The 15,221-nt window shown below is 38.0% G+C and overlaps 1 protein-coding gene across 3 annotated transcripts in view; it reads right to left on the minus strand.

The window, feature by feature from the left end:
* The window catches only part of how (protein held out wings), a 41,960-nt gene extending 26,841 nt beyond the window's left edge, over positions 1 to 15,119 (minus strand). Inside the window, exon 1 of one of the 3 annotated variants that reach the window (XM_089859499.1) lies at positions 14,935 to 15,119. In XM_089859499.1, the coding sequence (XP_089715625.1) occupies positions 14,935 to 14,956 (22 nt within the window). In that variant the 5' untranslated portion in view covers positions 14,957 to 15,119. Of the gene's footprint in view, positions 1 to 3,754; positions 4,428 to 14,934 lie in introns of those variants that run through there. The other 2 variants (XM_089859496.1, XM_089859497.1) reach the window with 2 other exon arrangements.
* Between the last annotated feature and the right edge of the window lie 102 nt (positions 15,120 to 15,221).

Consider the following 15,221-nt stretch of genomic DNA (forward strand, 5'->3'; position numbering starts at 1 on the left):
ATACCTGACACACTAATTTCTATTCAAACCTTTCCTTGCACCTTAAATGGCGCCATTGTCATGACGATACAATAGACCATTTCTGTAGTGCCATAGGAAAAGCAACAGGTTAGGTTACTTCCCTGTCGCCAAGAAGCACCTCAAGCGACAGTGTGAGTCGACTATACTCCCGCGTGTAGCGAAAGCGAGCTACATCTGTCGTTGCCTCTTGGCGCTAGGGAACTCTCCTAGAATGGCGGCCCATCCCCTGTACGTTGCTTCCTCGGCAAGTATTTAATGGAACGATCTATTGCGGAACAAATTCTACACCTATGTGTTTGCTTAGGACATAGTTCGGCTAAAGGATTTTTTATTTTGCCGGTTCCCCCAGTGTTGCCAGACAGTTGGTAAGTCAAGATAGAAAGGCTAGCAGATCAGTTTGAACCAGTACTTAACCAACTCGACTCACAGAAGGCCTGACACCAGGAATGGAGAAGCCAAGACTTGGCTTCTGTTAAAAGTAAGTGCTTGTTCAAATCGGTAACAAACATGACCGCGAATATTCTGGCCGATATTCTGAATTTTTTTGTATAGATGGCGCTGCAAACGAGGCAAAAATACGTCACCGTAATGTGACGTATTATTAATTCAAAACCAATGCTATTCACAGCACTCTATACCACCTTTACATGTGTATAGCTATGGAAACCCCCTAAATTCTCTGTACTTTCATGTCCTTTAAATTAATCTTTCTGCTGATAACGAAAGAGTCAAGTACCCCTGAAAAACCTTAAATTCTTCAATTCATTTTCGTTTGTGGTATTTCAAGAGGGTGAAAGCCCATTCAAACTTACTAAAATCTTAGGTTCACGTCGGTAAAGTCGGTTTACTCACTTAGTTAGACTGTTTGTTCACACCAGTCAACGACTGCACGTAAAAGCTTCGCAGTTTCAGTTTGAAAATTATCAATTTCCTTCGGTTAGTGTCGAGATGGCACCACCTCGTCATGGACAAAGCAACACTGAAGGACCGATGGCAGCCCATAGAGCCCCGACTAAACAATCAATGTTAAGTTTACTTCCCCCTTTTCAGCCCCAAAATGGAGGGGGGTTATGAAAAATACCGAGTCAAATCCCGGAAAAAGCTAGCGCCATCTAGACAAAAATAAAACGGGTAGCTGCTTCCCTCATTAGAACGTTGATTCCCCCATATGCCCCCCCCCCACTATCCGGTTTGCTACTAGGGCTATCAGCCGCTAGAAGGCGAATTAACAAGTATTTTTCAACTTTCTTCCTCTGCCATCGATCCTTCAGCCCTCGTTAGCGCCTTTTCTTTAGCCATACATAGCCCAATCGTTCATGCCTCACTAACGCGTGATCGAGTGGGCTATGTTTTAGCAGACGATATATGAAAAGTTTTAGAATTCTTGGCGCGCTCTTTGACATTCCGAATCCACCTTATTCCCTATCACCGGAAGTTAGGCTTACCTCAGAATTCGTGAAAGGGAATAACGGGCAAAATTAGTCTGTCGTCTGCTACATTACATATTGTTGACCTACGTATCAGACGACAGACGAAATTCTTCCCGTTAATCCCTTCCACAAATACCGATGTAAGTCTAACTTCCTGCGACAGAGGAGGCTATTTTAGTACTCAAAAGTCAGTCGTCTTCCCTCACGTCTGAACAGGGATTTAAAATGAACGTACTGACGCAACCGAAACTAAATTAACCAAAGGCAACCGACGGAAACCTAAGATTCTTTACACTAGTCCGAACAGGCCTTAAAACCAACGAGCACTTTCAACTTTTTCATACAATCTCCGACTCTCCGTGCTTGTAGCGAAACGAGACTACGTCACGCGTCCACTAAAATAGGGGAGGTGAAAATTCCCCCCCCCCCACACTAGATTTTTCTTAGCCACAGGGTGTTAAAGAGAAATCGAGAAAAAAAGTCTAAAATCATCTAGTGAGTGAACGAGCGAGAGAGAGAGAGAGAGAGAGAGGGGGGCTGGCTGTTGGTCTATTTTGGAAAAGTCGGTTATTTTCTTTTGACAATTTCCGAAGCCATGTGTTTAACGTTAAACAAGAGGGGATTACACTTAAGTTCCTTTAAAGAACGTTTAGTTCCAATTCTTTGAATGTAAAATACGAAAATAGCGTCGAAGAATAAACAATAGAAGTGTTATATTAATCACTTTTTGTAGAGTCAAAACAATGAACGATAACAGCGGGGCAGGTAAAGAAAAATAAAAAAAATTTAAGGATACAATTAAAATCTTATCTTTAGGATCTCCTAATCTCTTTAAATGGAGTCTTTTACACATACAAATATTTCGCCAAATAAAAAATATCTGGCTGGCACAAAAGAAGAATACTATCGCACACTTTGTAATCATGACAGTTCGGTATTTTTTTTTATTTTATATTTTTGATGCTGGGATTAGTCAATAGACTCAAAATAGATCTATTGCAGTGCACCTTTGGATGGCGAAAGTTAAATTTATTTTGTAACTAAAACTGAACCGAACCAAAGGTGGTATCAAGTCATTTTTATGTGAAAATGTTAAAGTTATAGACAGCTCCCAGACAAGAGTTGCCAGACATTTGTAACAGCTAACAGACTAAAAAGTTTGCAGTTCTGTAATTCAGTTTCAAACTCGAGATGATCTCACAAATTATTGTCTACTCTGAAGCGCAGTTAAAGTTAAGTAACCTATTGAAAATTTGTCTAGCCCCTTTAGTGGGAAGACGCAAAAGTGCTCCCGCCCTTTCCCCTCAAAATGGCGGAGAACTATACAGAGCGGAAAGCTAATACCTTAATGGATGCATAAGCCGATTTTGCATGCTCCCTGTACTAGAAAAGTACAGAAATAACAATACAGACGTCAGAGCTTTAAATGACTATAGTTTGAGTGACAGCTGGTAAAATCCTAAACTAGTACCAAGACATTCCATTATGGACCCCTAGCGGAATTTCTTTGAACTACCATTTGGCAGAATACAGCTAACCATGTCAAAAGCACTCCCGTTATTACTACCAGAGATATTGCACCACCTTTGTAAGTTTGAAAACTCTTTACAATGGTTCCGATTCACAGACAGATAACGAAGTTCATATAAAACTGTGCAGAGCGTCATAGTAATTTGGCACGGTAAAGCCCCGCCCATTTTCCAATACCCAAAACATTAAAAACTCCTAAGCCTACTTCTAAATCTAGGCAGGAACCTAAGGCCGAAGTTCACGTAGCAACGTCATTCTCATAAAATAAGTAATTTGGCACACATTTCAAGTTAGAAAGATGCATCGCAAAAACAACCTTTCTAACATTTCACGGGACCGGTAGTCATTAGGAGTGATACAGTACTTATATCTGAGATTCTACCAAGGTTTTCATTTTTCTTAAATTAAAAACAAGAACGCAAAAACCTGTAGATTAAATTCAGCGATGACTTCTCTGAAAACAACGCACCCTAGGCTGTGTTACTGTGTAGGCATGTCTACGCACGCCTACGTGAGTTTTTAAACAGTCCCACTCTCCAAAAGTTAATATACGAAAATACCCCCACGTAGACCGAGGCTTAGCGAGTCAGCCCAGGGGATAAGTAAAGTGTAGAGAAAGCTTCCTTTGCGGGCTTTTTTTGACAAGTTTCGGTTCGGGAATCGGGGAATCGTGCAGCCTCGGTTAAACCTCGGCCCCCCACATACATAGAGGGATTCCTATACACGGCCCGTATAGGAATAGGAATTTACAGTGCAAAAAGAGAGTTACGTACCTTCGTCTAATAACCTTTCTAAGTGAATAAATACTGTCGGGAAGGCTCCTAATTGTTTCTTATCCTTTAGAAGTTGCGCTAGATAATCCGCAATGCCTTGAGTATTGTTATTTACGGTATTTACGTTTATAATTTGTACGTCTCCCATGTTAGAACCGTCCAGGTTTTTGGAACACGGCGCGGGAGAGTCCGAAACGCGAATCGCCGAAGGGGGTTCGCGCGAAAAATTCCGTAAGAGATTCTGATGCTTGAAGACGATTTCGTATTTTCTTCCCAAGGACTAGATGATTTTATAAGGAATTTAACTCGAAGAAACGAAGAACTAAACTTTAAAACCGCGCGAGGTCGATTCGATATATTTCAATAAAAACTTGATAAATAATAATTTAAAAACAAAATCGCGCAACGGCGGCTCTCAGGAGTGTCTCGTAGTTCGAACTTGTCGCGAAGACTTTTCGTAACTTTCTTACGTAAAAACCTCGGGCTTCTTTCGCGGTGGGGAGTTAAGTTTGTTCTATAAATGGTTACGAGGGGCGCCTCGCATTGGTACAGCGGAGGAGAGATCTACAACAGAGCTAGGCTAGTAAAAGAGTAGGCAGCTCTCTAAGAAAACTCTCGCGTTTCGCCCCGTAACAAAAATCACAGCCAAGACTCCAGCCTCACGTAACGTCAAACAGTATCGTAAAATAGAAGTCTAGCATCGCGCATGCGTCATTACGATGACGAGTTTTTTCGTTTCAAGGGGGCGCGAGCGTAGGATTGCGAGGGAAGTAATAAGGGAGGGAGGGTGTAACGTCAAATTGCGCCATTTGATAACAAAAAGGACGTATGTTTGTGTTTTTTTATTAAAAGGATGAAAATTTAAATTAGGTTTTTTGATTATACAAATTTCTTAATCATTAATATATGTAGATGTTTTTTAAGAGAAACCGTTACCAACTTTATTTTTTTTAATTGCGAAGATGAAAGGGAAGGTGAAATGCAAAATATAATAGTTTTTCTGAATAACTCGAAAACAAAAAAGAAAGACCCCTGGGCCCTTGCTAGTTTTCGTTATTTATTTATTTACTAATAGCAGAGGTTCCCAGCGTCCCAAAAATGTAAAGCTACTTTTAAAATTGTCAAAACATAGGGATGTTATCCCATCTGAACGTTTAGGTAAAAATTAAAATGAATCCATTGTGTAGATCGCTAACTAGTAAAATAAATATCGGTTAAAACGGGCAGATGTTACCTCACAAATATGTTTTGTTTACTTTCCTAACCCACCATTTTGAAATGGGGCGACATATGACATATTTAACCCAAAAACCACCCTACAACATTTTTGTCAAAAATAAAAATAAAAGGCAGATAAAAAATATATCACACCCTCCCTTTTAAAATCTCTCGCATTAAAAAAGGACGTAACTATAGATACGTCGTTTATTCACTTTAATTTCACAGACATCGCAAAATGTGAAAACTTCATTTATCCTGAACCAACCTTCATGCAAATTAGCTTAATTTTCGTTTACAGGGTGGGCTTTAAAGCCTGTTTTGTACCGCCTAGTTAAAATTTGATAATAAAAAAATCTGTAGGTGGTTAAAACGGGTGACTTTTTCGGTCTTTTTTAGGCTTAAAAACTTTCAAAAAATATATAAATTTATATTTTCCAACTTATAACTTTTAACCCCCTCATTTTCGATTTTTACAACAAAAAGGATTTTCAACCTCGGCGGCTCTGAGTGATTCAACCTACATACGGTTTAGAACTTTAGATACCGCCAGACCTATAATACCGAAAGTATGCCCTTTTTTGGCTAAAATGTAGTTAAAGATTTATACCACGGATTTTACAAAACAAAACGTAATAAACTAGACCGGTGGTTTCTTTCTTTTTTGTTAAACCAGAATTATCATAATACTCATATTTTTAGCTTTAAATTTAAACTTTAATTTTTTTATACGAAATTCCTTTTTAGGAAAGAAAAAAATAACCGAATTATTATGAAATGGTATTTTTCCCTTCTGTTTTTTTTTTCTTCTTTGTATTGAAAAATAAAAGTGGTTTGTAATTTGCATAAAAATGTCATATTTTACTACTAAATTTTACGTTATATGGTTTTCTATACAGGGTGTTTTTTAAAGGTCTGTCAGATATTAAAGGGGGTATGTTCTTTGGGCCGTTTTGAGTCAAAAATGTTACATGACATTTTGCCCTAAGTTATTTTGAAGTGTTTTAAGGATGACCCCTTAATTAAATTACAAATCATTGTCTTTCAATTTCTTAATTAAATTTAGGGGTCATCCGTAAATACTCCAATCATAACTTGAAAACGGTGTCCCTTAGGGCAAAATGTCATAGAACATTTTCGACTCAAAATTGTCCATAGAACACTCCGTTTAATTTCTTACAGAATTTTCAGAAACACCCTGTATAGACGAAGTCTTTAATTGATTATAAAGGTGTAAATAATAATATTTTAATTTTTGAAAATAAATCAAAAAATAAATTTGTTTTGAAGAATTTAGTTATCGGCTACCGCTTAAATATTATATTTAAATCCTAAATCAATGAGTAAGTGTGGAGTGGACATAATTAAATTTAAAAGCAAGGATAATTAAGATAAGTGTGGGAATTAGATCCTTCATAAGACCGGTTAAATAGCGTAGGAATAGAAATAAATGTGCTCTAAAAATGAAGACATATGTAGAGCAAAATTAATCTCAAATTTTTCTGGACCGTATTCTTCAAAGAGGGTCATTAAATCTTGGTTTTTAATTAAGTACTAAGGAATGTAATTAGTCTTCTCTACTCCCACCCACTTGAAGAGTAAGTAGAGAACAAATAACAAAATTACTGAAATTAACACAAGTATGAGTACAGTTGTAATGTGTTAAGTTTGAAGAAAAAAAACTATTTTTCAAAGCATATGGGGTAGATTTAAAATGGGGTTCCATGAAAACCAAACCCATTTTAGCTACGAGCGTGACTATATAACTACAACGTAGCTTATAGGGCGGATACATCGGTGGCCTTGAGTGTGTGTGTCTGTGCAGAGTTCGATCAACGAAATACATGGTTACGGGACTGGTGCTGTCTTGAAGGAGAGAAAGCAATGGAGTGGAAACCCCCATACCTATAGCATTGCCTCTGTACCCAAACCTACGGCACCGAAATCCTCCCAACATCCTCAGCGTTTAGGTAGGGTCCTATAGTACGAAATTGTAAAGGACGCTCCCTCTATCTTGAAAACAGAAGGTAGCTCTCATACAAATAAAATGGCGCTACCCGGCAGCACTTAACAATCGCCTACCGAAGGTAGGGGCGTGCGCGAGGTACACTGGCAGAGCGGAGCCTCCGAAATGAACTAGGCCCATGCATGTCAAATTTTATGTGGGGAAATATCCAGTTTGTTAAGGAAAATATTTTCACCACATATGTGTACGAGATGGCGCTCATATTACCGTTGTGACAGGGGTCTTCCTTAAATTATCGTTGATATTTTAGGGGTCAGTCATAAAATTTTTATGATAGAGAAAAGTTTCATCCTAAAATTAACGTAAATGTTTTCGGGGCTATCCACTTTTTATTGAATCTTTCGGTTAGATTGTATTGATGACAACGAAATAAATTATTTCAATTAAAATAATTCAGTAAGAGTAATAACAACGTATACTTACAATCCGCGACCTTGGCCCAAATACTTAAGCAGTCGACAGGTTCACGGGGTTGAACTTTGTTTATTTTACGGTAATATAAGCGCCCCCAAGCGTAAAACCACGGCGAACTAAATTGGTTAAAAAATATTCTCGCTTCGCTACATGCATGGGCCTAGTTCATTTCGGAGGCTCCGGGCAGAGTTACGGTGCCGCAGGTCGCCCATCATCATTTCTAATCTATCTCACCTCCCTTATCCCTGGTGCTGTAACGGCTTTAGACATTTGTAGTTTGTACTACCAGGGCCGTCGAGAGACTGGGGCAATTTGGTCAGTTTTCCATGTACCTTCTAGCAAGAGTCCATCACACTTATGAACTTCTGCTTCAAGAGAGCCCGAGCCACCTGTAGGGCTGTCTTGATGGGGCCCGCGATTTCTTCTTATTCCCTGGGGCCCGCAAACTCTCTCGACGGTCCTGAAGGTGAGATGGAGTGGGAACGCTTTCGTGGAGATTGACAAGTGCTGCCGCGTAGTGCCATTTAATAAAATGAATTAGATTCTATTTTTAAGACACAGGGGCCATTGTCGTTGTACGACCCTATCAAAATGCCTCTGAGGATTTTAATTGTTGCCTTAGATGGGGATACAGAGGCTACCTTATAGGTGTGGAGATTTCTATTCAATTTCGCCTCTTTCCTCCATGGAAAACGTTTGGTACAATTATAGCGTTAACGACAGATTCTGTGGTGTACATGCGTCGCGCAAATCAATCTCCCATGTAACATCCTTCACTGCCAATTCGAATGGTCAAGTTTAAATAGGTCAAGCCGTAAATGGCAACAACCTTTACTGATAATAACGGAAGGATTAAACAATGTTATCGGGTCTTGACTTGTAGAACAGGAAGGCGGTGACGCGGTTGGGAAATTGTACCCAATCCCTTTGAGGTGGTACTTCATAAAATTTACGTTACCACACGTAGCTATTAATAAACGTATTCAAGCTTTCTTGTCTAATTTCGGATTTAAATAGCTAGAAGTTATCAAACTTAACACCTGAGGTGAGATTTCTAAGTGACCATTTGCCCCGTCCCCTCATAATGTCTTTGAGTGTCGAGCACCCAAAAGTGAATTCATTCTTGTTTCAATACCACAAATTAGGTTATTTTTAACTGCGTTGGCAAATAGTTAAGCGCTAATAGTGATGATGTGGGAACTATTTATCGCGTATGTGATTCGGTTTAGTAACCTTGAGTCCAAATGTAAAATGATGTTGGGAAGAATCATGTTACAATTACCACGCTTTGTGGTAGGTACACTTCACTCGAAGAGAAGTATTATATGCTTCTGGTTTCCATTAAAGGGGTTTTTGCCGTTCACCCAGTCACTGTGTTGCCAGGTCCCTGTTTAGTCAAGATATTGCACAGAGAAAGGCTATAGCAGTCCAGCAGCTTCACTCAGTACTTGACCAGCTTGAGTGATCGATATAAGGTCTGACAATGTTACAATGAAGTTCCCCCTAAAAGATAAAGTATGTATGTTCCAAACTTCCCTACTATCCCTAACAGGAAGTTATAGAAAAATTGGACCAAATATCACGTGTCCTATGACGTCAAAATTAAAATCCCGCCTAAATTGGGCGCCGCCACCTTTAAAATCCGCAAAAATGATTGATTTTGCATAGAGATGGCAATAGCGTGTTACAATTACCCCGATTTGTGCTGGTACGCTTCTCTTGAAGAGAAGTATTATATACTTCTGGCTGGTTTTTCTGTTAACTTTAAGTTGAAAAGCGTCGAAAAAGGGCAAATTCTATTAAAAGTTTTTTGGCATTATTTTAAAGGTTGTGGGCGTAGACGTAGCCGCATAAACGGAGGCGTCGTAAAAAAATACGAGTTTATAGGCAGAAAGAGAGAGAGAGGTCAAAACTACCTCCGATATATCAGATGGTGCGGTTGTTTTGAATTTAACTAAACAAGTTATAAAAGCGAACAGCAGCACATGTTCCTCAAATTTGACATTTCTGATGCCAGACATGTATTTCTTCGGAAATTTTTAACGATTTGCATATCGACGGTTCCCAAAGAATTGTATTTGAGGAATATCGAGGAGTAGTAACCTTCGGGAGGAGTCCAAACTCGAGTTAATTGAAGATACCAAATGGGGTCGTAATGGCGAACCAAAGTTTCTCGAACTCAACCTGTCCCTGAAGGTTTTTCAAAGGGAGACCGAAACAGAATTAATCTACCCCCACGGAATTAAGGAATTGTACTGCAAAAACTATCTCTAGAATGGTCTACATATATTCCCAATGGAATCCAACACCGTAAAATTCCCGAGTAGCTAGTAAGCATATTTGAATTAATAAATCTTCCCAATGGAGTTAGCATAAGATGTATATTTTTCAATGGAATATCAAATGCTTTCCAATGGAATATCAAATGCTTTCCAATGGAATGTCAAATTCTTTCGAATGGAATGTCAATTTTTTTCCAATGGAATATCAAATACTTTCCAATGGAATGTCAAATTCTTTCCAATGGAATATCAAATTCTTTCCAATGGAATATCAAATTCTTTCCAATGGAATATCAAATCCTTTCCAAAGGCATATCAAATCCTTTCCAAAGGCATATCAAATTCTTTCCAAAGGCATATCAAATTCTTTCCAAAGGCATATCAAATTCTTTCCAATGGAATATCAAATCCTTTCCAAAGGCATATCAAATGTTTTCCAAAGGCATATCAAATTCTTTCCAAAGGCATATCAAATTCTTTCCAATGGAACATCAAATTCTTTCCAACGGAACATCAAATTCTTTCCAATGGAACATCAAATTCTTTCCAATGGAACATCAAATTCTTTCCAATAAAACATCAAATTCTTTCCAATGGAACATCAAATTCTTTCCAATGGAACATCAAATTCTTTCCAATGGAACATCAAATTCCTTCCAATGGAACATCAAATTCCTTCCAATGGAATATCAAATGCTTTCTAATGGAATAGAAAATGCTTTCTAATGGAATAGCAAATGTTTTCCAATGGAATGTAAATTGTTTTCCGATGGAATGTAAAATTCTTTGCAATGGAGTGTAAAATGCTTTCCAATTGAATATCAAATGTTTCCCAATGGAATAGTAAATGTTTCCCAATGGAATAGTAAATGTTTTCCAATGGAATAGCAAATTACTTCCAATGGAACATGTTCCAATGGAATGTAAAATTCTTTCCAATGTAATATCAAATTATTTCCAATGGAATATCAATTTCTTTCCAATGTAATATCAAATTATTTCCAATGGAATATCAATTTCTTTCCAATGGAATATCAAATTATTTCCAATGGAATATCAAATTATTTCCAATGGAATATCAAATTATTTCCAATGGAATACCAATTGCTTTCCAATGAAATATTTGCTTCTTTTCAATGAAATGTCAAATTCTTTCCTACGGAATATCCTCAAAAAACCGATTTTGTGAAAGGGCCCGTTAAGAAACCTTTCCAATGGAATTTCGTTTCCCCATTGAAATTACCCTAAATAACGTTTCCTCATTGAAATACCCCTAAAGAACGCTTCCCATTGAAATACCCCTAAATAACGCTTCCCATATGTTGCGTGCTCATGTCTTCGAAAGACTCCAATAATCAAACTTATTACCTTGTTTATTACACATTTTCCCTTCCACCATCCCTTTAAGAAATTAGTTCTGTTGCGTCACAAAGTGACGACGCCCGAACGAACGAAGGAAGGAACGGTTCCCTTGCCCCCTCCCCCTTAATGGCCCCCTAAAAAGAAACATCTATGCATCGAAAGATAATGCGAAGGCGGAAATATATCACAGCTAGCAGAGAAGAAAAGCTATAAGAAGTCTAACCCGGTAGGTAAGGAGGGAGGGGTGTTATACCTGCCGCCTACATGCACGCCTAAATAAACGGAGCCCCGTTATATAATATACATGTGACGTAGTATAGTTATTACCTGTCTGGAGGGGGTTCCCTCGTTCCACTAAATAACTACGGGGCTATTTTCACCATGGACATATATGGGCAATGCCGTCGCTCTAATGGCCTCGTCTTTCCTTCTCCCAAATAAAATGGGAACTTCGGGATAAAAATTGCGAAATCAAATATACGTTCGATCATAAGTTTATAAGTGATATGTTCCTTCCATAAGTATGACACTACCTATACTTTGTAATGCTAGAGGCAAACTGAGAGCTAGTTCGAGAATGACAAGCGAGAATTGACTACACTCGGTTTTGCAGTCCATCTAGTTCTATTTAGCCTGTATTAAGCCTTTGACAGCGCCCCAGTCACCAGGCGTCGCTTTACCCTGAATCTATGACCTACATTACTTCATGACAAGCTCCAGTTTGTAACCAGTGACAAACTTATGGAGCAACATATCTTATGAACTTATGGTTCGAGATTGTATCAAACCTAAATAATAATTTGTTTTGATATAAATGGAGTGTCATTTATATAATACGATTATAATGACTTTGTAACTTAATGTTGTAATAAAATCTCCACTCTCAAATTAATTACCGCAGCTAAAATTCCATTGTTAAATAATCTTACAATTTTCTTATAGACTGGGATTAGGTTCTGCTTGATACGCGCTTGATTTTATTCGTATGTGTCTTATCATAAGTTCAAAAGATATGTTCCATAAGTTTGTCACTGGTTACTGAGAGCTTGTCATGAAGTGAGTGAGGTAGGTCATAGATTCGTGGTAAAGCGACGCCTGGTGAGGCGCTGTCAAAGGCTTAGTACAGACTAAATAGTCAGTGACGTAGGTTGAACGTCATAGATTCTTGTAAAGCGACGCCTGGTGAGCCGCTGTCAAAGGCTTAGTACACACTAAATAGGACTAGATGGACTGCAAAATTAACCGGGCGTAGTCAATTCTCGCTTGTCGTTCTCGAACTAGCTCTCAGTGAGTTTCTAGTATTACGAAGTATAGGTAGTGTCATACTTTTGGAACATATAAACTTATGCTCTTATTGTTTGCTACGTACCTACTGGAAACAACCGATCTACTCCATATTTTCTCTATTGTCAGTATGACGTCACAAATGCATTGCTATTGTCAAAGGTAATCAGTCATCTATGCTCAAACTAAGCAGAACTTTACTAAAAGCAGGAGGACTTCTGCTAAAGGGTACTATAGCTGTATCTACATCTAGTATCCCCGGTAGATAACCCAATTACCCTGTAGACGATGTTTCAATATCACATCTATGGGACTTATCTAATTCAAAATAATCAATGCATTGTCAAAGACAATCCAATTTAATCAAGTAGGTCACGTGAGTGTGATTTGTACCACCAACTCAATATCAGGTTGACGCTTAATAAATTTTCCCCAGATGTCTTATTAATTTCGTTAGAAATTACTTATTAATTAAAAACTACACAGTACTTATTATCATGGAATGATATCCTTCATTTCAAAAATACCGCCCAAACTTAAACATTTGGAGAACGACCATCGCCCCATCTAGTAGCGTATTCGCCAACTAAACATTTTCGGAAAAAGTATATTTTACAAATGTTTCTGTAAAACATGGATTTAGATACGTTACTAAACTACAATTAACAAATAATATTAATTAATTACGAAATATTTAAGTGATAAGCACTCATTTACAAAACTAGATGTCGCTGTAAGGTTGATGTAAAACCTCTGCAGAGTGGCGTCACCTATCGATAAATCTGTAAACCATTCAGACATAATAAACCCCCAACCCAATCCCCCTATCCCACCAGGGATAAGGTAGTCAGATGGATTGGAAATGATGGTGGGCGACCTGCGGCACCATATCTCTCCCAGTGTACCTCGCGCACGCCCCTACCCTTCCGTAGGCGATTGCTAAGTGCTGCCGCGTAGCGCCATTTTATTTGAATGAGAACTAGCTTCTATTTTTGAGATAGAGGGAGCGTCCTTTACAATTTCGTCCGGCACGACCCTACCTAACCGCTGGGGATGATGGGAGGACTATGGTGCCGTAGGTGGGGGTACAAAGGCAACGCTTAAGGTATGGGGGTTTCCACTCCATTACTCTCTCCTTCAAGATCCCACACAGTTCTTTTTATCATGCAATGATATCCTTCATTTCAAAAATACCGCCCAAACTTAAACATTTGGAGACCGACCATCGCCCCATCTAGTAGCGTATTCCCAACTAAACATTTTTAGAAAAAGTATATTTTACAAATAATTCACAAAATGTTTTGTAAAACATGAATTAGATACGTTGCTAAACTACAATTAATAAATGATATTAATTAATTAATAAATAGTTTAAGTAATAAGCACTCATTTACAAAACTAGATGTCGCTGTAAGCTTGACGTAAAACCTCTGCAGAGTGGCGTCACCTATCGATAAATCTAGTAACCATTCAGACATAATAAAGCCCCAACCCCATCCCTCCTTGCATTTTTCTAGAGTAACCTTGAATCCCTCCTATCCCATTTTCCCACCGTTTCTTCACGGTTTCTTCAAAGAGGAGACCTCTCTCTCCTCTTTGGTTTCTTGAGGAAGAACTTTCCTACTTATGCTAATATTATGTCTTTCCCGTCTTTCGTTGTAAATAAACAAAAAATAGTTAAAAACACCAGATTTATATGAGATAGTTGAAGCAACAATTCTAATGTTTAATACATTGAATACTTTCTTGTACTGTGCATCTGCATTATATATGCATATGTGCGATGTTAAATGATGAGCAGCTAAATGAGCGCCTATTTTTGTTATAATCAAGTTTTATCAACTCAATAAATTTCCCTCTTTTTCTAAAATTTTACTAAAGTGGATATGTTGCCACCTTTTCCACAATATTGTTATTCTTTCTACCCTAAAAAGAGGCGCACTTTCAGCCACAGCAGGGTTCGTACGAAATTTTTACATTGAAATTCCTGACTTTTCCAGGTTATCCCTGACCAAATTTTTGCAATATCCCTGACCATTTTAAGGTGTTTACCAGAACCCACTTCATAATTACACCTGCCTCATATTTTAGCATTGCTTGAAGCATGGTTTGATATACTTAACGAAATCCCTGACATATCCCTGACTTTTTAGGAAAACAATAAACATTTTAAATCCCTGACTTATCCAGGTTCCGTACGAACCCTGCACAGTTAAAGAATACTTGACAATTAGGGTTGCCTAATTTTTAATCTCAAATTTTCCCCACTTTTATTTGCAAAAACGTCAGAATGTTATGTTTAAAAATTACTTCTACCATGACGTTTTAAATACATTACTTCGTGCTACTACACCGTAGAAAAATTACCGAACTAATTTGAAATTCTGAATTCTCTTGACTTTTGGAGACAATTTTAAAACCCCTGACTTTAACTGACATTGAACGTACATTTACAAAATTCCTGACTATTCCAAGATTTTCAGGTACTTTGGAAAGTAAAAACCCAACTTGAGTAAAGCTGTCAAGAGTACCAAAATGGCGATACCGATAAAACAAATAATCCCATATTCAAAAAAAAATGCCAGAACACTTACGTTGCTGGGATTTTCGATACATCCTACTCAATCTTCTGAAAATTCCGATAATAATGTAGTGTCGACACAATCATCACAAATTTAAACACTTAATAACTGTACCCATTAACTATCATTAACTTAAATATCGCAAGGCAAATAATTACACGTCAAAGTGAAGTGAACGACAAACTTTGAAAACTACGTCACTTAGCGCGGGAAAGTGGATTTCGTCATAACTATAGAGCAAAGCGTAACTTTTGACCTCTCTCGTTTTTCATTGGATGTCAAGATAGCGAGAGAGAGAA

This window comes from Phalangium opilio, unplaced genomic scaffold, assembly GCF_054372755.1.
Source record: "Phalangium opilio isolate 3A_F unplaced genomic scaffold, DU_Popi_V2 ptg000329l_1, whole genome shotgun sequence".
In the NCBI taxonomy this organism is placed as follows: domain Eukaryota; kingdom Metazoa; phylum Arthropoda; class Arachnida; order Opiliones; family Phalangiidae; genus Phalangium; species Phalangium opilio.